The sequence below is a fragment of the Strongylocentrotus purpuratus genome, unplaced genomic scaffold (assembly GCF_000002235.5).
Source record: "Strongylocentrotus purpuratus isolate Spur 01 unplaced genomic scaffold, Spur_5.0 spur5_scaffold_19, whole genome shotgun sequence".
NCBI lineage: Eukaryota > Metazoa > Echinodermata > Echinoidea > Camarodonta > Strongylocentrotidae > Strongylocentrotus > Strongylocentrotus purpuratus.
In genome coordinates, this window is record NW_022145604.1 from 30,341,806 (window position 1) to 30,363,334 (window position 21,529).

Consider the following 21,529-nt stretch of genomic DNA (forward strand, 5'->3'; position numbering starts at 1 on the left):
TTCTCTGAATTCCTTTTATGATTATCATGCACCTATGGATAAGTTAGAAGTAGAATTACTACCCTGAAACATTGTGGTTAACCATTTCATTTTAATTATGTACACATGTTGGGAACTTCTTTTATATACTGTTGGCTTCCTTGCTTGATATTGCATATCATGGCAAAGAGATATGTGGTAATCATGAGAATTTCGAAATAAATAAATCCTTTGTGAAAAACCCCTCTTTTACCGCAATTTAATCTCTATGATGATGTAGCACTACATTGTAGAGTATAAAATTTGTGGTTATTATCAATGCCAATCATGTAAATCGTTTCTCCTAATGCAAAGCCCCCTTTTTCATGCTTGTTCTTTTGTATACACTGCAGATTTCACCTTGAATGATGACGTTTAAATTTGTCAATAGATACCATTTTTTATTGAAATATCAGACAGATTACTGAATGTGGTATTTTGGTTGAAAAACTTAAAATCCATTTCAGCTTTCGACATTCTTTATGGTACTGACAGAGTGGTGCCTCCTTACAAGGAGATCACACTCTCATTAAACATGGCATATGGTAATTCTACCTATTTTACTTCTATGTATACTATTGTTTTATTTAGCTTTGATTAAACAAGGATCTGATAAAAGAAGCAATTTCATTGCTACCCAGTAAAACTAGACAATCATAATTGAGCCCCGTTTCATAAAACCTGTTATCAATAACTGTCGCCCTCTTGGGTGTGTGATACGAAGTCCACTCATTTCAAGCTGACCCCATGCTTCATGAATAACACCCCTGAATTAAACAAATTTAGTTGTGACCATTCATCTGAAAAACCATCATTTGATCCACTTTAAATTGGACAAGGTCGAAGGAAATCATGATCATTTCATTGAGTTATAAGTTAATTTGAACTGAAAATTAACAATCCTGAATCTATTTCATCTTTGATTTGAGTGCATCTTTAATTCTGTTGCAAACACTAAAAGTGACTTTGCATATAAGATGGCTCTAGCAACGACAAATTGTCGTTTGGTCTACAACCTGTTCGTTTACTACCCAATTAGTCTATTCCCCTTTGCAACATGCAACAATGGAGGAATACCTTGATGATATACAATTCAGAAATATACAGTTTTGTTATCAAGTTGAGTTCAATCATGCTTGATTAAATTGTCTCTTTCTTTATAAAAGATGTATGTTTAAGTTATTCCTCTTTTCCTTTTGTTATAAAGGAGAGAGAAGGGGGGAGAGAGAGAGAGAAAGAGGGAGAGAGAGAGAGAAAGAGGGAGAGAGAGAAAGAGAGGGGAGGGAGAGAGAGAAAGGGAGAGAGAGAGAGGGAAAGTGAGGGGGAGAGATAGAGAGAGACATAAAAGTTTCATCTTCCCACTACTTTGATATCTGTGCTCAAGATTTACACTATATACAATTTCCATGCAATCACAGAATCATCCAGTCCGATGACCCCATTTTGTTTCCAGCGTCCAGTCCTGCTTGAATCACACTGCTCTTGGTTTGTAATGACAGTCAAATGACAAGAGAGATCAAATATACTCATTGCTTGAAAGTCACTTTGACAGTTAATAGTCATCAGCATCTAGAACCAATAGGTCAAATCAGAGAGCTCCGCTGTGAAAGTCACCATGAAGAGCACAGTGAAGGTCGCTGTGAAGGTCGCTGTGAAGGTAACTGAATATCAGTGAGGGTCACCATGAAGGTCGTTGTGAATGTCACTGTACATGTCACAGTAAATGACACTGAAGGTTACTGTGAAGATTCAGATGAAAATCACTGTGAAGGTCGCAATGAATGTCATGGTGGATGTCACAGTGAGAGCATGTGTTACCTGCCTTGGGTCTCCTGCAGGTCAACATGCAGTGAAGGTCACAACAAGGTCATATCGTTGTGAATGTCACTAACATATCACAGTAAATGACTCTATGAAGGTTACTGTGAAGATCATGATGAAAGTCACTGTGAAGGTTGCAATGAATGTCATGGTGGATGTCACAGTGAGGGCATGTGTTACCTGCCTCGGGTCTCCTGCAGGTCAACATGCAGTGAAGGTCACAGCAAGGTCATGTGAAGTATCTCCCAGACCATCCTTCTCCTGAAGTAGGGCATGTCATGCTGTCAGAAGGTAAACAGAAGCAAAGATGAATTATGGATTATGAATTATGAAGTATGGAATGAAAATAAAAATGCAGCATCGTTATAGGCAAATCAGTTTCACTGTATTTTAGAGTCTTCCTCATTATTACATACAGGAATTGTACTGGGAGCAGCATGGAATAAAGTTCATTCGCACATTCAACTAAAATGCACAGATTTTGAATTAATCATATGTCCTTGGGCGAGCCATTTTGTTCACTGCTGTCTCCCTCAACCCATGTTTAGGAAATGCTGTGATCTATTCCTTGTTTCTATTCCTCGCCGCTATCCCCTGATAGTGGCAGCAGGAGCTAATGACAGGGTAGCGATTTCCTAACCCTCATTTGGATAATGGTTCAATTTATGACAGTGGATTCTTATATGGTGCTTGTAACTGTCATTCTTACCACTCTAGGGGCTCCGGTACCCATTGGCTTAGCATGGCTGCTACATGTATTACAGTGAACAACTGAATTATTCATATCCCCTGTTTGTTTGTTTTTTGGTGTTTTTCAAGAATTGTAAATCAAGAATGTAAGGTGGACTGGTTGAATTAGGGCCTCTGTTAAATACTTTTGAATATAAGCTTTATTTTATCGTATTATATTCTAAAGAAACATAAAGTGGGACAAATCAATTTTCACATATTTTTCACATAAAAATTACAAATGTTTAAGTTTGAATTAACTATGGCAGGCCATTCATGACACTGTTTGCTCTCACCATTGGTCTCTCAATTATGATCTTTGAGATAATAAATTTTCCTTCAATAATGGGCTATGAAAAAGGTAAATTCTGTAGATTTGTGACCACTATTTGTCAGCCCTTGAGAAACCAATGCCAGGAATGGTTAGAGGAACTAGTGGCATGAAAGGCCTGCCATAGTTAAGTTCAACTTAAAGTTGATCTTAGTCTTTGTGACACACTCCCCTGATCATTTTCGTTATTATAACTGTCATCATCATCATCATCATCATCATAATATCTTACCTGTGTGAAGGAAAGGGGAGCATCCCGTGAGATATATTCTGCATACTTGCAGGAGAACATCCCACAATCGGACCCATTGAGCTGTTGAGGATTGCCCTTCTCTGAGTAATATGACCATCCCTCCAAACTATAGGCCTGCTTCTTCTTATCCGCGTACTCAGCTAGAAGATAATCTCTGTAATTGAAATAATATATAGTAGGGCATTATATATAAAGGAAGTATACACCGGTATCTGGGACAACCTTTGAAAATGGAGGACACTACAAAAGAAGAAGTTATGATGAGAGTAAAAGCAGGATGGATGAACTTTGGAAGATACAAAGACATGTTGACCGATAAAAAGATACCCATGTCACTAAGAAGAAGAATGTTCAACCAATGCATTCTAACAACTATGACATATGGATCAGAAACGTGGTCATTGACAAAGGATCTAGAACAGAAGCTTGTGACTACTCAACGAGCTATGGAGAGAAAGATGTCGCATTTATCTCTGCGAGACAAAATCAACCACAAAGTCATACGCCAGAAAACAAAGGTCAAAGATATCATGGAGAAAGTCAGAGAATCAAAGTGGAGATGGGCTGGGCATGTAGCAAGACTTCAGGACAATAGATGGACAAATCGTTTAACAGAATGGCAACCAAGGGTGGGAAAGAGAAGAAGAGGAAGGCAGAAGAGAAGATGGAGAGATGACCTAACATCATACATGGGAACGGCCGCTTGGACTAGGACAGCTAGAGACAGAAGAGAATGGGAATTTCATGAGGAGGGCTTTGTCCAACGTCTGGATGAACTATAACCTGATAGATAGATAGATAGATATACCGGTATAGTAAATAGTTAATATCATGACATTTCCATTTAAAGTGTGGTAATCCTGCTTCTTATCAGCGTACTCAGCTAGAAGATAATCTCTGTAATTGAAAATAAATTTTGGTAAATTATATATAAAGGAAATATATTTTACAGTAAATAGCTAATATTATATCCCTGATGTATATTTTTTGCATTACGATTGTACAGAGCACTATAAATTTGAGAGCGGGAGATAATCTCCTTTTGGCATGGTATAGTACATTACAGAATCCATTATTTCTGCGATCGATATCTAAATTTCTTTAATTTCTTCATACTGGCAGATTTCAGCGAGCATACAGGATTTCAAATGCTTCTAGCGGGCAACTCACGTCGTGCATTTAGGCCGAGCCGCAGTATTGAGCTTTGTATAATAGTGAGATGCTCATGAGGGATATAAAACAGATATACAATATCTTTCTTGGCTCTAGCAAAGTATGAGCTAATTCTGAGGCATAAATAGTAACTTTCCCTTGAGGTAAATTTGATAAAAATTTGCTCTCAGGAAAGTTACTATTTATGCCTCAGAATTAGCTCATAGTTTTTGCTAGACCCTCGAAAGGTATTCAGATGCGACCAAAGAAAGGAATCATGATGGCAAAAAAAAAGGAATTTCAAGCTAAAAAAAAGGAATTTCAAGCTAAACAAAAGGAATTCATGAAAACAAAACTTACAACCATGCGCGACACACTTCCATTGCAGAAATGTTCATTCATCATGCTGTTTTTACCATACAAGCAGGTAATTTTTTTGAGGATTATTTTGGTAATATCGGCATTTCATTTTTTTTAATGATATTTTTCTCTTCAAGTATGTTTTAAATTAATTTTCTATTGAATTTGTGATCAAATCACCATTTGAGGGCAGTTGTTTGACGTGCGGTATGTAAAAAAAAAAAAAAAAAAAAAAAAAAAAAAAAAAAAAAAAAAAATTAAAAAACGTATTTTATGAAGAAAAAACGTAATACTGTAATTTGGAAGAAAAAACGGAGTAATTCCAGGAAAAACAGAATGGTTGGCAGCTCTGATATTTGTATACAATGACGCATCCATATCGTACTCCTACTTTTTATCAGAATTCTTAACTACAAAAAATTAATAATAGGCCCATTTATAAAGCGCAGCTGCTATATGAATATAAACTAGGCGTTGTGGCGTGCGCCTGTAATCCAGCTAAAAAGTGGAAGTTACAAACTGATTCAGCCGAGGACGCAGGTTCGAAACTGAGTCACGTCTTTCGGATGGTGACATTTAAAGGTCGATCCCAGACGTAAATAATCATATCTGATTGATACACGTCTGTAAAAACCCAATACACACACACATGAATATAAGCTACTTCACTTAATACAAAATGTCATATTATAACTCATTTGTTTGAAATGTTCATTAATTTGTTTTCAATGATTACATAATAATATATATTGGAAATGTACACAGCAAAGTAAAACCGTTTGTAGTTTTATGACAATAAAAGTGTGTTAATTTATTGAAGATACATACGCCATTATATTCAATGTCTCAAGATAATGTTGAGTTCTGGTCATGCGACTGCATTGTGAAATAAACGGTGTGGAATCGTTCACAAAAATTGATCACGTAGCATATAGGTATTTGCGTGTACTGCAAGGTTCTGGAATCATCAAAATGATAAGAAATTTGGCCCAGTCTTGGTAAAAGTAACAATCGCTGTATGCAGAAAGATGTAGTATATGGGACTAAACAAACATGTGGCATAAAAATGTGGTTCTCATTTTTAAGCTGTTACACGTCAAATTCAGAATATGAAGGCATTTGAAGAGCCACACTTTTCATGGAACATTTTTCCTCTGATGTTCTTCCACACTTGCATAATAACAATGATAATGCTCACAGATTATTTACAGCAACAAAACTCACCTCAGTGCGTCTAAACATTGCTGATTGTGGGTTCCCATCGAGTCATAGAATACTATGGTTTTATTCCTGAAGTCCACAACCTATGACAATTGAAAAGAGAACAAGATAAATACCATTTAGGGGAAATTAAGCAACCACACACTGGAACGAAACCTAAGACGTAGCAGTGCAGCTACATACATTACATATTATTGAAATATGTACCATTTATATAAGATGACGGTATAACATAACCCTAAAAGTAGATAGGGCTTTGTCTTATTACAACAATGTGATGGATGCATTTCATCTGTATTGTTGATGTATAAACTCAAACCTATGTGACACAACTAGTACTCTAAATATGAACAATAACTATCAATATTTTGGCTAAAACCTTGAGTGAAATATCGTAGCTAAAATTGAATAAAAGGTTTAAGCATTAAAAAATAATGAGTCATGGGGCTGTACATTTCTCAAGAAAGGAACACCTTGGCCTGTCTTATAAAGACTTGTGATTTATCTAAATCATTCGCAAGTCCTCCAATCAATCGCAAGTTTGCAGTCTCCTGTCTCTTACATACATAGTTGTGATTGATATCAATTGCAAATAAGTTACGATTAATCGTGACTGTTAAGAAGGCGGGTCCCTGATGTTATAACCATGTAAAACATCAATCAAACTAAACATCCCTGCATGCTATAATCCTACGTAACGACCATCAACTTACCGCTAGACACCAATGCATTCCTAGATGGACCGGAACCAGAAGCAGGTCTTTCGTGAAGATGTCCACCTTCTTGGTCCATCGACGAAGGCTGGCGAAACCAGAGTTGATCAACTTGGGGTAGAAAAATGTGTTAAAAGAATGCACACTCGGGTAGTCCTGGAAAACAAACAAACAAACAAATGAATCATTCAATGCATTGGTTAGGAACATCAGGGACCCATCTTATAAAGAGTTGCGATTGACCCAAATCAATCGCAAGTCTTCAAATTATTACCAAGTTTAAAGTCTCATATCTCTTATGTATGTAGTTTATCAATCGCAAATAAGTTGCGATTTATACCAACTCTATATTAGATAGGGCCCAGGTATAGACTAGACACTAACAGATGCCCGGGACACAAGGACCCCAATTTCTAACCTAGGACCCCTCCCCCATATTTTTAAATTTTAACAGTGGGCTCATGCATATAGACCCTACAAATGTCAATAAGGCCCCTTTAAAAACAAGTTGAAACCCAGACTACATGGACATATTCACAGGCTGTATCAGGTGTATGTAATGTAAGGCTTACAGCAGCAACAACAACAGTATGGTTTACTCCTCCCCCTTAGTTATTAAATAAACAATCTTTACACATTAAAGTCAGTTTCAATATCACGTAAAGCTTTTCTTTAAATAGTGCCCTAACTCTGTCGTGCATGTACATGTATACCCAATCTGTCAAATAAAAAAAACATGTAAATTTCAGATCGGTACATACACTAGACTTGCAAAATTCAAATAAAAACTATTCCTCACCTCTTCTTTACTCCTTTCCTTCAGCATTTCAAAATAAAAGTTCATGATCTGCATCAAAAGAAAACAAAATTGAATTAAAGGCAGGCTGTACTAGTTCAGCCAGAAGGGATTAGACCACACAGCGAGGTCACTGACAGGTGGCTACCTCATTAACTCAGCTCTCAATTAAGATATGAAAAAGAAGATCATGGGGGACCCACAGGCACTGATTGTGGAAGTTTTCTGTATAGAGGGAGCAAGTACCTACAAGTAGGACAGTGTGGCTTTAAATTAAAAATATCTTGCACAGAAAGAACATGCATAAACTTAAAAAGCATTGTGTAATTATCTTCAAATGCATTTGTATGTTGGGTGCAAAAGTGTATTCAGATATAATCATATATATTTATGGATACATGTACATCTCATTGATATTTATAATAATAATAGGTCCATTTACACAGACCTGCCGACCTCTGGAGTTCAAAAACTGTATTCTTTAATCCTAAAAGTTGTATTTTACTGACAAAAATTATATTGGAAAAAACAAAACATGGATCAATGCCTCTTATAGTTCCTACATACAGGAAGAATTTTTGTTATGGATCATTGGTTGAATTATGCACGATTTCGTAATGACTGGTGTGTTCAATGAACCAATGAACATCCCCAAATTGCCGATGTGAGATGCTTTTAAGATACTTTACAGGACAGAATGGGCATTTTGACATTAAAAATAGCACACATACACAAAATCGTTTTTTTGTTGTTGTGGTAAATATCTTTTTTTATTGAGGAAAATCGTATTTACTTCTAAGAATCGTACCAAATACGATAAATTGTACTGGTTGGCGGCTCATATAGCGCAGTTACAAGAACATGCTCTACTGCGCTAAATGCAAAGAATCATATTATTACCCCGGCTGTAAGCTGACCTGCCATAATAAGGCGCCAAAGCATTCAAGGAGTTTCTTCATACCGGGTACTCATTTACTTCACCTGGGTGGAGAGTGGCAAATGTAGACTATTGACTTGGCAAAGGACATTAGTGATCCACAGTCCAGTGCCATATCCACTAGACCACGACACCTCTACTGATAACAAATAAGGGAGATAACAATATTTTGAGATGGTTCCCCTACCTCATCATTCAGCCAGTTTAAACCAGCAAGGGTCTGCATATCTCTCCTCTTAATAGTCAATCTAAACCCGGTAACCAATCCCTCACTGGCTGGGTTAGGGTTAAGGGCATTGCGAATCTCCTCTTCCATCTCATCCGTTAGCTCTGGGAGCTCCTCCTCTTCCTCTTCTTCCATACCGTCATCCTCCTCCTCTTCATCTTCCTCATCATCATCGATCACCGCGATGGCATCCTCTGGTTCCTTCTCCTCTGGTCGGTAGATGACGTCTTCAACGGCTGCAGGCAAACCTGACGCTCTCTTTATCCTCTGATTGATCTACACCAAACACAGGCAGATAAGAACTGGCTCATATCTTAAGTTTATTCAATACTTCTAAAGCAGAAGTCCAACCTCAAGTAGAAACAAAACAAGCCATAACCAAACAAAAATCAACCTCATTGTATACCGTAAGTAGTATTTTGTCATTACCAATAATATATTCATTTTTGTATCTTATTTCTTTTCTTTGTAAACTATATCTGAGCCATTATTTATTATCTTTGTTGTATGTACATTGAACAAATAAATGGAATGCATTGAAAATTACATATTAAAGCTTATCTTGAGCTCTGGTATGGGAATCAAATGTGGAGAGAACATGGCTATAATTCATTCTGGATTTTTTTTTTGCTGCAGTAGATTGATTGTTTGAACCAGTAAAATAAAAAACAACCTCACAACAACTTGCTGGAAATCATCTGTCCTTATCTTTCTATGCTCATTACTCGGCCCCTACCTACCGGTATATATTTTCTACCAAAATCGTTCGGCACATGTCATCTATTTATAATCTTGAACATTCAGTGTAAGTTTTGTTGGATTCTGTGAGAATTTATTTTCTATTATAACCAGAACTCAAGCTTAACATTAATATGCACACATGATGGAAGCCATGAAGGTTGTATCTCACTGAGCGGCGAATGCTTACGAACGTTGCGAATTTGGATTCGCCAACTTTTCTGACGAAGAATGTCGAAAATCAGCGATGTTTAGCGACAATTGGCAACATTTGAGCGAATGTTTGCGAAAGTGTTTGCGAAAGGCAGTTGGTGACTGCAAGCAAATGTTAGCGACACTATTTGCAAAGATTAGCAAACTATTTGCCAATCCCTTTGCCCTTGCCACTATTTGTGAATGTTTGGGACCTTTTGCCATCTCCTGGTACTCAATAGGTCAATTTTTAGGAACCATATGGTAGCGTGGTCGCTAACATTGGTGAATCAAAACGAACTTCAGTGACACCGTCTTACAACTGTTTGCAATGGCTTACGACTGTTTTGCAAATGCTTACAACTGTTGTGACAAGAAAAACTTTCTTACAACCTTTTAATAACCCTGGCAAAATCCAAATTTGATCGCAAGCACTCGCTGCTCAGTGAGATACCCCCTTAAAGACTTGCTGAAACTCACCACTTCCCTGGCTTTAGCCTGTCCTTCAGCTCTCTGAGAAGATAATGGAAATTACAATATTCATCAATGGCATGGAGTTACAGGAATAAGAGAATGCGATCAAAATGGTGAGGATACATGAAGCATTTGTCATACTACAATTAAGGCTACAGGTATTGTTAACTCAATTAAACACTTGTATTCAACCCCTAAAATTTCCATCTATCAATGATTAAATCAATTAGGCCTATAAAAAAGATGCTGTATTGCCCTTTGCGACCGACCCAAAAATCTTGAAATATATGGTTGGCTTTTTTTTTCAACTTTCTTAGAGAAAGAAATGTATTAAAGCTTTCAAAACTGAGTAATATCAGCCCAAAGAGGGAGTAAAAAAAAAAGATTTCTGACCGACCAACCCATGTTTTGGCACCTAAAGGGCAACACAACATCTTCTTTTTTTTAAAGGCCTTAAATGTTTTTTGTTAAGATATAAATCCAAATATTTGCAAAACATGTTCAATTTACAAATCATTGTTTCTCATAAATTTTGGATTGCCCCCATTTTATGAATAATAGAAACATAGTATTTTCCCTCACAAAGAAGACTGAGAAAATAAAGTGTCCTTACAGCCAAAAAGGCATTTAGCTTTTCTTTTCCTTTGATCAATGGCTTAAGCAGGCAAAATCCTGAGGCAAACAAACAGACTATTTAAGAGAACATGCATCATTGCTTGAGGTTTCTTACCCTTTCTTCATAGCCCTGGAGTTTGAATTTCTCCTTTTCAATCTCACTCTGTCTGACACGCACACTTGATTCAAAGCGGGCTTTTCTGTACGGTAATAAGAATTTAAACAAATAGAAATAATACACACATAGAATTCCACAAAGAAACGCGGCTACCTGGGCCATATTCATAAAAGCTTACAAAGCTAGTTGTCAACTAATTACATAGGCTATAGTACATAGTTAGTTGAAAACTACATGTAAGCTTAGTAGGGTTTTATGAATATGAGCTCTATTTCACACAAAAAACTTTCAAAATGAAAGTCACAAAACAAAAATGGTAAAAAAAAATATATAATTTATATTCCTAATTCAAATCTTTTTTTTCGTTTTTGCTATTTTGCTATTATCTGGTGATTTTAAATCATAACTTGAATTGATACTTTGATAGAGTCAAGCCCTACTATGAATTTGGTATTTGACCTGAATCTGATGACCAGGTAACAATATATCTGTTGCAAACCAAAGTGATCGATGAACAAGTCTAGTCATACAAGCATCGTTGGATTAGAGTAAAGCAAAGTAAGATAAGGTTGAAAGGTTATGAACTTTAACCTTCTTCTTTACGTGCCATGTCCTGAGACGTTGGCGGCCATGGAATGCCACAACTTTAAAGGGAAAGTCCACCCCCAAAATAAGTGTGTTTCGATAGAGGCAGAATAATAAGAAAATCAGGTGAGTGAAAGTTTGAGCAAATTCTGAATGAAAATAAGAAAGTTATGAATTATTGAAGTTGTGATCAATCAAATACAAATTGGCAACTCTGTGACTTATTATACGAGCTCTCCTTCATTTGCTTTGTGCATAATATTCCATAAAATCATGTTTTCTTCGTTATTGATGACGGAATATATATTTGTTCCTTGCAGGGGGAGTATAGAAACATATTTGCAATTATTATATTTAGGGTGCATGTATGGTTGAAATTTTTCTTGAGGGAAAATGAAAATTTTAGATTATTTTAGTACTGAGCAAATGGAAGTTGAGCTCGCATGATACGTCATAGAGTTGCCAATTTGTGTTTGATTGATCACAACTTCAAAAATCCTAACTTCCTTATTTTTAATCGGAATTTGCTCAAACTTTCACTGACTTGTTTCTCTCATTTTTCTACTCCTATTAAAACTAACTTAATTTCAGGGTGGACTTCCCCTTTAACCAATGGACCCTAATATGGAAATACAATGAAAGGAATATATTTCTCTCTTGAAGCAAAGAAAAAGAAAAACTTACAAATCATGAACCCAATCTTCAGATAGGTAAGGTGTTGACATTAAACTCTTCTGAAAGGCACTCATTCCAGGCTTGCTGGCTATGATGGTGAGCGGTGGACTTGCCTCGCCAAAATCTGATAAGGAAAAAAAAGAAAATAATAAGGAGTGATTTATAACAAATGCTGTTGAATTAAAATTTCACAGATTTTGAACAAATTAAACACTGCTAAAATAAAGAAACAAGAAGAGGAGTATATCATCATCATCATTATTTTTGTTGTTATCATTATCAACAAGATAACCCAGGATGAAGTCTATGAAAAATACAGTGCATGTATATCCGAATATCCATGCATCCACTGTGCTAACATAATGGGCTAAGAAGACACACATACCAGGTTGAGCAGGAGTAGCAGGAACAGCTCTCTCTCCCTCGGGGGTACCTGGACTAAGTAGACTGCTTGGTACATGGAGTCTCTGACGTACAGCTTCCCTCATCTCATGCTGGGTGGAGAACTGATGGGGGAGAACACGTAGCCCCGCCCGCTCCTGAGGACCCCTCTGGCTCTGACTAGGGGCTTCCAGACGGCTGCTTGCTATGCTGGCTGTCGGGACTGCTTGCTTCGGTCTGTAAGGGGAATGTTTTAAGGTTTCCTTATTTTTTCCACATCAAAACATAATATCAAACATTTTACAAATGATTATACAATTATTTAAATAAATCATTTAAGATTGGCACAGTGGTAAAACATAGTGGAGGAGTCTATTAAAAAAGCATGGCTTGTATTTTGTAGACCCTTTGAGAATAAAAAAGTGCTCTGTAATATAATTAGAAAATATATGCATACAAATCTTAGGTAATCCTGCACCCTTCCCCCCCCCCCCCCCCCAGGCTACAAAAGAAAAAGGTCGTCTTTAACATTGGTGTATACACAAACAATTTACAGACAATTGAAATTGGGTGAAGCTTTGAGATAACAGATTTTCTCCTTAGCGTTTCTCTCCATGAAAACTTCACAGCAATAGTTCATGTCATATAATACTTAAAACTAGCTTTGCTCATATTTTCAAACACTAGTGACCTCACACTAAATGAACATTATGGGTTAAGGACTTGACAAACCAACTCTTCTCTTTAGTACAGATCTTTTAATTCAACAGTTTTTGTAATTGTTACTTTATCCCCTTCTACGATCTTTGTATATAGAAGTATGTTGCTATAGAGGTATTGTGTTTACAGCTTTTAGATTAAAGTGTAGCTACTTATGGTATATGGACCAAAACCTACTGATGACTTTATAAACTAATGTCATTGCTTTAACTGACATACATGTATCTCCCTCATATTTACATGATCGTATTATTAGTAGAGGTGTTGTGGTCGAGTGGATACATCGCCGGACTGTCGATCACAAGGTCCGCGGTTCGAGTCCCGCCACTGCACTAATGTCCTTTGGCAAGACATTGATCTACATTTGCCACACTCCACCCAGGTGAAGTAAATGGGTACCTGGTAGGAATTTATTCCTTGAAATGCAGCGAGCGTAACAGCTGCACTGCTAAAGCCAGGGTAATTATGCTGCATTATTGTAGAGCGCTTAGAGACTTCTGACAAAGTAAGTGTTAGGCGCTTTATAAGCACTGTAATTATTATTATTATTATTATAAATCTCTTCATCAATATGGTTTGGTTAAAATCAGAAAACTCAAATCATGACCATTGTTTACATTTTCATTATTAAAATATAGTTGAGCATATTCATATATGATTGTACACATGATTAATGTGACTGTGTCTGGTGTATGTTAAAGACTGTCAATACTACTGGGCCAGAAGGGATTAGACAACACAGCGAGATCACTGACAGGTGGCTATCTCATTAACTCTGCTCTCAACTAACATAAGAAAAAGCGGATCATGGGGGACCAACAGGCACTGATTAGGGAAGTTTTCTATATAGAGGGAGCAAGTAGCTACAAGTAGGACAATGGGGCTTTAAGAGTAGATGGGTTACCTTACTGCAGCTGGTTTTGCCTTGCTCTCATTCAAAGTGGCCTCTGAGTCAAAGGATGGCTTCAGACTACCCATGGTAAACTGCTCCAATAGCTGCTTGTATTGCTGTCTCTCTTTTAACCTTACACACTGTCAACAAAAGAAAGTTTTTCAGTAAATATGTTTGTTTGTTAGTTTTTACATGACTGCTAAGAAAGAATGTATATATGGATTAAATTGCTAATCCGCAAATGAGAGTGCACATGCTCCGTTCCATGGGGAGTGTGGTCCATATTCTTATTAAACTCAATCTGATGAAGAGTAAAAACTGGTCTAACTTGATGTTGAGTGTGATATGAGATATACAAGAACAAAATTGATTATAAGTACTCATTTTAAATCTATTTTGAAGAAGTCTCAATCTGCTCCGAATATAAACCAAGTCCAAGTACCAGTGGAGCCTTCAGGACACCTGACAATATACAAATGATGCATGCGCATGAGTTCATTACACGATCTATCCACGCTCGAGTTGAGGCTGTGTGTATCTATTGCAAGAAGCTGTAAGGCTGAGTGCAATAGATACACACAGCCTCAAAGAGGGCGGATAGATCATATAATGAAGGATTGAAACATGCATCATTTGTGTAAAAAAGGGGTCTAAATTCAAATGTAAGCCCATAAGTTAACAACACAGTAGGACACAAACATGTAAGAATGACAAAATACAGGACTTGTGAAAGACAGATCTTACCTCGTTGACCGTTTGTGTGTTGGTTGGTATGTGAGGATGTCCTCTAGAGGCCTGAGTAAGTACAACTCTTCTCTTGGGATGTGGGAACAGCTTATCCCTGACAGGGGTGTAGCTACCATGCTTGGACAGACCAGTGGCAGCCATAGAGGAGCTACCATGCTTGGACAGACCGGTGGCAGCCACAGATGAGCTACCATGCTTGGTGGTTGCCATAGATGAGTTCCCAAGGTGGGACGTTGAACTGTGTATTGTTTGAGATAAAAAGAAAAAAATAAAATAATTGAAGAAAGAAGCTATTTTTCATATACATGTATAACCCTTTGAACTTCTTTTTTAAAGAGTGTTATATCCCGAATCATTTGGTATCAGTTTTGTGTGGTATGTGTTCACGCTTGGATGAACAAGAGGCATTGTTTGTGAGAGTGCAAAAATCGACTTGCACAAAAGTATTCAAGTGAGAGAATGAATTGAATGTATCAAATGAGATGCATTGCATATGCTTTGAGCAGAAGCAAAGTCACACACACACGCACAAATATTCTTTGATATTTGATATGTGTGGCATGATTGATTTTGTTACGGATGTTATTTGGATCTGCAATGACCGAATTGATACCCAAATCCCAATTGTTTTCAAACATCAAATTCAAGCATTACTTTGACACAAGGTGATTTTTGCACTCTCTTAAACATTGTCTCCTGTTCATCCAAGCGTGAACACATACCACACACAAATGATACTAAATGAATCGGGATAAAACACTCTTTCATAAGATGTATAATAATTTACTGTTCATAGATGATTTTTCAAATAATTAGCAATTTTCTAGGTGTAAACCTCTTTTTGACCAACACTGTATATGACAGATTCCTCAGTTCATAAAAACCTCAGAAAAAAGTGACAACTAACCTTTTGTTAGCAGGTTGTTCTTTTGACACTGTTCTTGTTCCCCCTATCCCCTGCAGGCTGTCTCTCTCTAACTGCCGTCCATTGTTATGAGAGTGGTGGGGTTGCTGCTTGAGTTGGTGCTGACTTGTGTTAGAAGCTGATTTATGATGAGGTATTCCATCTACGGCAAAGAATAAAACTGTTGAAGGGGGTGTAGCATGGCAAATACTGGTTAACGCCTTCTTTTGGACAACTGCACATAAACGAATGGACTTTATTATTTACTGTCAGCGGGAGCTAGCGTTCGAATAACGGACCAAAGTTTTCCTCACGCTTCGGTTTCATGTTGCACCATAGACCACTTGCCGATCGAGTCGTCCGTAGTCGTATTATGCCTGATTGGCCCCCGAGTCAGGCCACAGGAAAGACACATTTTCTTGTCATGCTACAACCCCTTTAACATCGCATCATTCACAGTATTTTCAAACACATATGTATATCAAACTGGATAGAAAGAGCCTGGATCTAGGAACACATGCAATACCTACATGTACTCTATAAATTCAACATATCAAAAACTTTAGGTGTGAGGAGGTTGACTGATACATGTAGTCAGATACATGGATATGCTTTTTTTTTAAAGAGAAATATGTATTATTCTTCATTTTAATAAGTAATATAAGAAATATTAGAAATATGTACCTGGTTGTTTGAAGTCTACATGTACTTTGACAGGTTGATTTGTGTTCACATTTTTACTCTTTACTGGCTCACCTGGTGTATCACTCATGACCTGTATTAAAGAGAATGTGGACAAAAGTAAAAGAACATTCTGGTTCAAAAATAAGTGTTGATGGTGTAACTCTTCTTCTTCTACATATTTTTTAAAGATAAATTTAACCTCTTCCTTCCCCCCTCCTTATACCTTCTCCACCCCACCCCTTCTCAAACTCACTCACTCTTTCTCTATAAAGCTTTGAAGTCTTCCCACAGTCTCTCTCCTAAATTTCATTTATCTATTTTGTTGTTGTTACAAGTTTCATGAATGCAGTAATTGGAAATTGACACATTACATGTGAAAGATGTTTGTTACAGCGGAATATGCAACAAAAGTACATGACATGGGTAGGCCTACAGATAAACAAACCTGTGAATGCTGCAGATGGTTGCCATCTGATGTTCCTGGAATCGGTGAGGGATAGGTATTCTGTACCAGGTTTCCCACAGGACGGAAGAAGTACGTCTCCCCAAAGGTGGAGGCCTTCTGATGAATCCAATTGGCTACTTTCACGAGGGGAGTGGTCGCTCGAGACCGACTCGAGTCATCTGAATGACAAACAAGCAATAAAATCATATACCTCTAGAATCCTCTACAACATTTGTTCTATGAAATAACATCAAACCCGTCTATCATGAAATATCCCCTAGTCTCTGCGAAGGAAGGAGGAGTTGGGAAAGAAGGAGGATACTTTGAATGGACAGTCTGCAGAAATTGTTGGAAGAGAGAGGAGTGAAAGAACTGGGAGTGGTGCTAATAGAGAAGGCTAGGAACCGAGGATTGTGGAACAGCATGATCGCCAACTTCAATCGATACATGTATGGCACTGAGAGAGAGAGTCTTTGGGTGAGGGAGAAGTAAGATAATGACTTTTCCATATGGGACGATTGGTGGAAAATGCAGAGCATTAAAACAAGCCTGTTGGTCATAAAAGTGAAGACTAATCCTGGGCCCCATTTCCCAAAACTTGTCATCAGTGACAAATGACAGTTTTTGTTATAAGCTACTGAAATCCTTGCTTATCAGCAGATTTGTGACTGATTTTTGTCATTTTTCATTGGAAAAAGGCTTCGAGAAACGGGTCCCTGGTGTTTGACAACACCTGTTAGTTGGTAAACACCTGCATGATGATGTCAAGTTCCCCATGAGAGCCCACTACTATTGGTATGCATGTTTAATTCACTTATGTTCTAATAAATCACAAACCTCTATTATGGGGGAAGCGATTCTTACCTGCATGAATGGAATTCCTGGCCCTTTTTGGTCGGGGTGTCTCAAGGATGTCTTGACTCACATCATCGAGGCTGCAAAGACAGACAGACAGAGGGAATGTAAGTTTATCAGTCCTTCACATGAGTGAGAAAAGCACTTGTACAAATCTATTGCTTGTGGGGAGATACTGTGGATGGTTACTAGTTATAACATTAAGAGGAGGTGCGATAGCTCAGTTGGTAGAGCAGTGCAGATCTGCCAACCTCTGGAGTTCAAAAACTGTATTCTTTAATCTCTTTAATCGACTGGTGTGTTCGATGAACCAATAAACATCCCCAAATTGCCTATGTGAGATGCTTGAAGGATACTTTACAGGACAGAATGGGCATTTCGCCATTGAAAATGAATTTATTGATGAACAAATTTAAATTTTAAAAAAAAATAATAAATAAAATAATCATTTGTTTTTGTTTTGAAAATCGTATTTTATTGAAGAAAATTGAACTGTCGTATTTGCTTCTAAAAATCGTACAAAATACGACTAAATCGTACTGGTTGGCAGGTGAGATTATCCCACACGTGTTCTTAACAGCATGATGCATGCTAGGTTCTATATGGTGATTTCAGTAAGTTTTTGCATCTTTAGAATTCTCAACATTTCAAACACCACTGTACAAAACTCAACCGATTTCACTCAAAATTGGTTCTTTAGTGACAATTGATGACACCTAAATAGCAGTGAAATACATTTTTTTTAACTTACTGATGTTAAAAAGAATGATTTAAAAATTCAAATTGTAAGTCTAGAGTCTATGCGATATTGTGTGGTGTGTATATTTGTGTATAGATAAAGGAGGGGGTAATTAACCAGCTTCAGTTTTCGGCCGATTGGTTGGATGCATGGTAAAATCCCTTTAAAATACATCGCATAATAGCATATCACATATCCCACACATACCATACCATGCCAGAGTCACTGAAGAACCACATTTGCAATGAAAAATAAATCCTGCATGTAAAATATCACATTTTAGCGATGTAATCGGAGGTCCCGCTACCCAAATCTGAAAAATCGAGTATCTTACGCGTGTCTGTAAGAAATATGGGTACCATAAAATGAGCTTTATTCCAAGTATTTTTCAGATTAAGAGCCCGATTTTGTGCTGGTCGCAAGCTCAAAAGTATCTCACCGCATGTATTAAATCAATGCAGCCAGACACCGCAACGCACACACAATATCTCTGTCTAATTCAGATTCCAATGTCCGATCACTGCAGTACTAGTTTTCGGCCTGGCGAGCTCCGGGGAGCTCCGGCGTGGGATACCTGCTCCGCCCGCTAGTACTCCAGATCAGCGCGGAAACGCACAGCGCGCGCGCGCACTTCCTATTGACTTTGTACATGCGGCCGAAAACTGGTTCGCTATGCCGATAACTGACTCCGAAACAGTGAAAATTGAAATTAATATTGTCATGGCAATTTCGTGATTTTTTTCTGGGATTCTTTTTTTGTTTAAATAATAATAATATTTGCTTCATGATTTAAACAAGAAATGATAATAAATAGGAAGTAAAGGTAGGGTGTCTGAACGATTTTTCAATTTTCAATTTGGGATCGTTTTTCACCATTTTTGTTTGCTATTTGAATAAAAAATGTTATCAGAATAATACATTTCAAATTTCAAGTCTCACCGATGTTTCTATCAAAAGTTACAAATGTACAGCCCCTCCAAAACGCTGGTATATTCATATCATTTTGGTCAAAATCGACGAAAAAGACGTCCACGCAGAGTGATGTTGTTTTGCTAAATTCAGACAAACAGCTGTATCGCGCGATATGCAAGCGTATGCATATAGTACGCATGTTGCTAAGCCAATGCGCGACTTGCAGCTTGAGCCACGCTGTCTCCGCGATATGTGCCATTGACTAGTATGGTTGGCAATTCGCGCCGTAGAACCCGGAAGTGAATACACGTTGTAGTCAATGGCAATATCGCGGAGACAACGCACGTTGTCTCCGCAATATTGCCATTGACTATAACGTGTATTCACTTCCGGGTTTATCGAGGGAATTGCCAACCATAATTTCAGTCACTATAATGTGTAATTGAATTTGGGGTTTCGTTCGTGCGCGGAGATGTTACGCGATGTAACCATGGTTTGGACTGAGCGGAGCGCACGCCCCCTAATTACATGTAGCTGATCCACCAAATAGCGAGAAGGGTATTTTTAAACTGTTATCAGTTGTGATCCCTGGGGGCTAGCGAAAATATAATCACATAGAATTGTTCCTTAGGACTGGGACTACTTATCGATCGGGGCGTCATATCTCAAAAGTGATAAACCTCAGAGTTAGCCAGGACACAATGTTTAAATTGCTGTTTTGACCAAGATATTTTTAGAATTTCGGGGGCTACGCCCCTTTGGAAATATTGGAATTCACCTGCTCTTTCATATGACACCTCATTCATTGATTATCACCTTCAGGATCACAACAGATAAAGGTTTGAATCTCGATTTGAAGAAAAAAAAATGACTTTTTTTGCATGGTCGCGCAATGCACGTAGACTGCATAGGGATGCGTGTAATCTCTATGGGAAGAATTTTCAACAACAAAAAAAAAAAATTCAAAAAAATTCAAAAAATTCAAAAAAAATATAAAAAACATGGCGTCCGAATATTCAAGTATTCGCCTGTGAGCCTGGGAGTGTACTCGGGTACCTCATTACACTGTTGTGCACAGCCCTATTGATAAGGCATGTCATTGTGAAAAAACGGATTCAGTATAATAAAATACCCCCAGTTAATCGTCTACTTTTATGGGTTGTCCGTCTTCCTGAGGATTTATCGCTCATAATGTGAAAGTCTCTGTACAAATTCAATGTGAAAAGCATCAAGAAAATTATCGCGGAATCTGTTTTTCGCATCGCCAATGCGCGGATCGGAAGAATCGTCAGCGAAAATGCAGAGGATCCTTATTTTTGCAGACTCGATACGTCTGTCCGTGTTTACAAAGACGATCCTTGTTTATGCGGACAGTTCTTATTCTCGGACAGCGCCCCTACTGATGGCTCAGCAAACTGTTGTGTTGCTAGCTAGAATTACCGGAAACTCAACTTCACAAGTAAAAATTTCATAAACGAAACTGGTGGTAGAGTCTAGTCTAAATTTTATTTGTTTGTTAATGTTATTTATCATTAATGTTGAGTGTTTATTTTATGATAAAATTTTAGTACAGTAGCTGCAGCAGGTTTTACAAAATATTGTGTAAATGTACAGTAATGCAGCTATGTGTGTGTGCATCCGCTCTCTATTGACACTGTACATTATATAACCAACTTATATTACTACACATGGGACCGATTAATAATAATGTAGCCTAAAGTTTTCTTGAAAATAATCGATCTTATTACCTTTCTGAAGGACGTTTTCTCGATCCAGAACTGGATTGATGTCTCTCAGACCCAAATAAATGACGAAAGACTGCGTTCACTTTAGAAACCATTGGAAATGCAGCGTTTTTTCTCGCAGGAACTCGACTTTCGATTAGCTTTCCGTACAAAATGTCGCGGCAAGAATCACATAAAAGATCCTCGTTCTATAATATTTAAGATTAAATTCGCATCGCTGAAAACCATTATTTTTTTTAACAATTTAAAAAAATTAATAATATTTTATTATAAAAATTTATTAAATTAAATAGTTTATTTCGAGTTTTTGTGATTTTTAAAAAATAAAATGTCCATTATAGATTTTTGTACCTGTCATGAATCTGTCATGAACCACTGAACTCTCACATCCCATCCTTCGAGCTTAATGTAGTATAATGCAATGTGGAATCGTGTGTGCGGTCAATGATTCATTAACCGTGGAGTACCATACTGCCATCTTGGAACTCCCATCTTAATGACACCTCAGTGGACTGAGAGCGGCTGCAGATACAGAGTTTTCAAGCTATTAT

The 21,529-nt window shown here is 37.4% G+C and overlaps 1 protein-coding gene across 1 annotated transcript; it reads right to left on the reverse strand.

Moving 5' to 3' along the window:
- Positions 1–1,281: 1,281 nt before the first annotated feature.
- Positions 1,282–21,155, reverse strand: LOC592825 (sentrin-specific protease 1). The gene is made up of 17 exons (XM_011680653.2): positions 20,982–21,155; positions 17,592–17,662; positions 16,728–16,906; positions 16,283–16,373; positions 15,602–15,761; positions 14,692–14,932; positions 13,960–14,087; positions 12,340–12,572; positions 11,964–12,078; positions 10,692–10,776; positions 9,968–10,000; positions 8,519–8,833; positions 7,398–7,445; positions 6,599–6,754; positions 5,889–5,968; positions 3,132–3,306; positions 1,282–2,120 (listed from the first exon to the last, which is right to left on the reverse strand). The coding sequence occupies exons 1-17, from the start codon at positions 21,071–21,073 to the stop codon at positions 2,058–2,060; spliced, it is 2,265 nt and encodes a 754-aa protein (XP_011678955.2). The 5' UTR covers positions 21,074–21,155; the 3' UTR covers positions 1,282–2,057.
- Between the last annotated feature and the right edge of the window lie 374 nt (positions 21,156–21,529).

Bases quoted from the DNA above. Each gene is read 5' to 3' on its own strand.
- LOC592825 (XM_011680653.2), bottom strand. From the start codon at position 21,073: ATGGTTTCTAAAGTGAACGCAGTCTTTCGTCATTTATTTGGGTCTGAG. The intron at 17,663-20,981 runs GTAATAAGATCG...CTGTCTTTGCAG, and splicing joins AGAAAACGTCCTTCAGAAAG to CCTCGATGATGTGAGTCAAG. The intron at 15,762-16,282 runs GTACATATTTCT...TCTTTGCCGTAG, and splicing joins TGTAGACTTCAAACAACCAG to ATGGAATACCTCATCATAAA.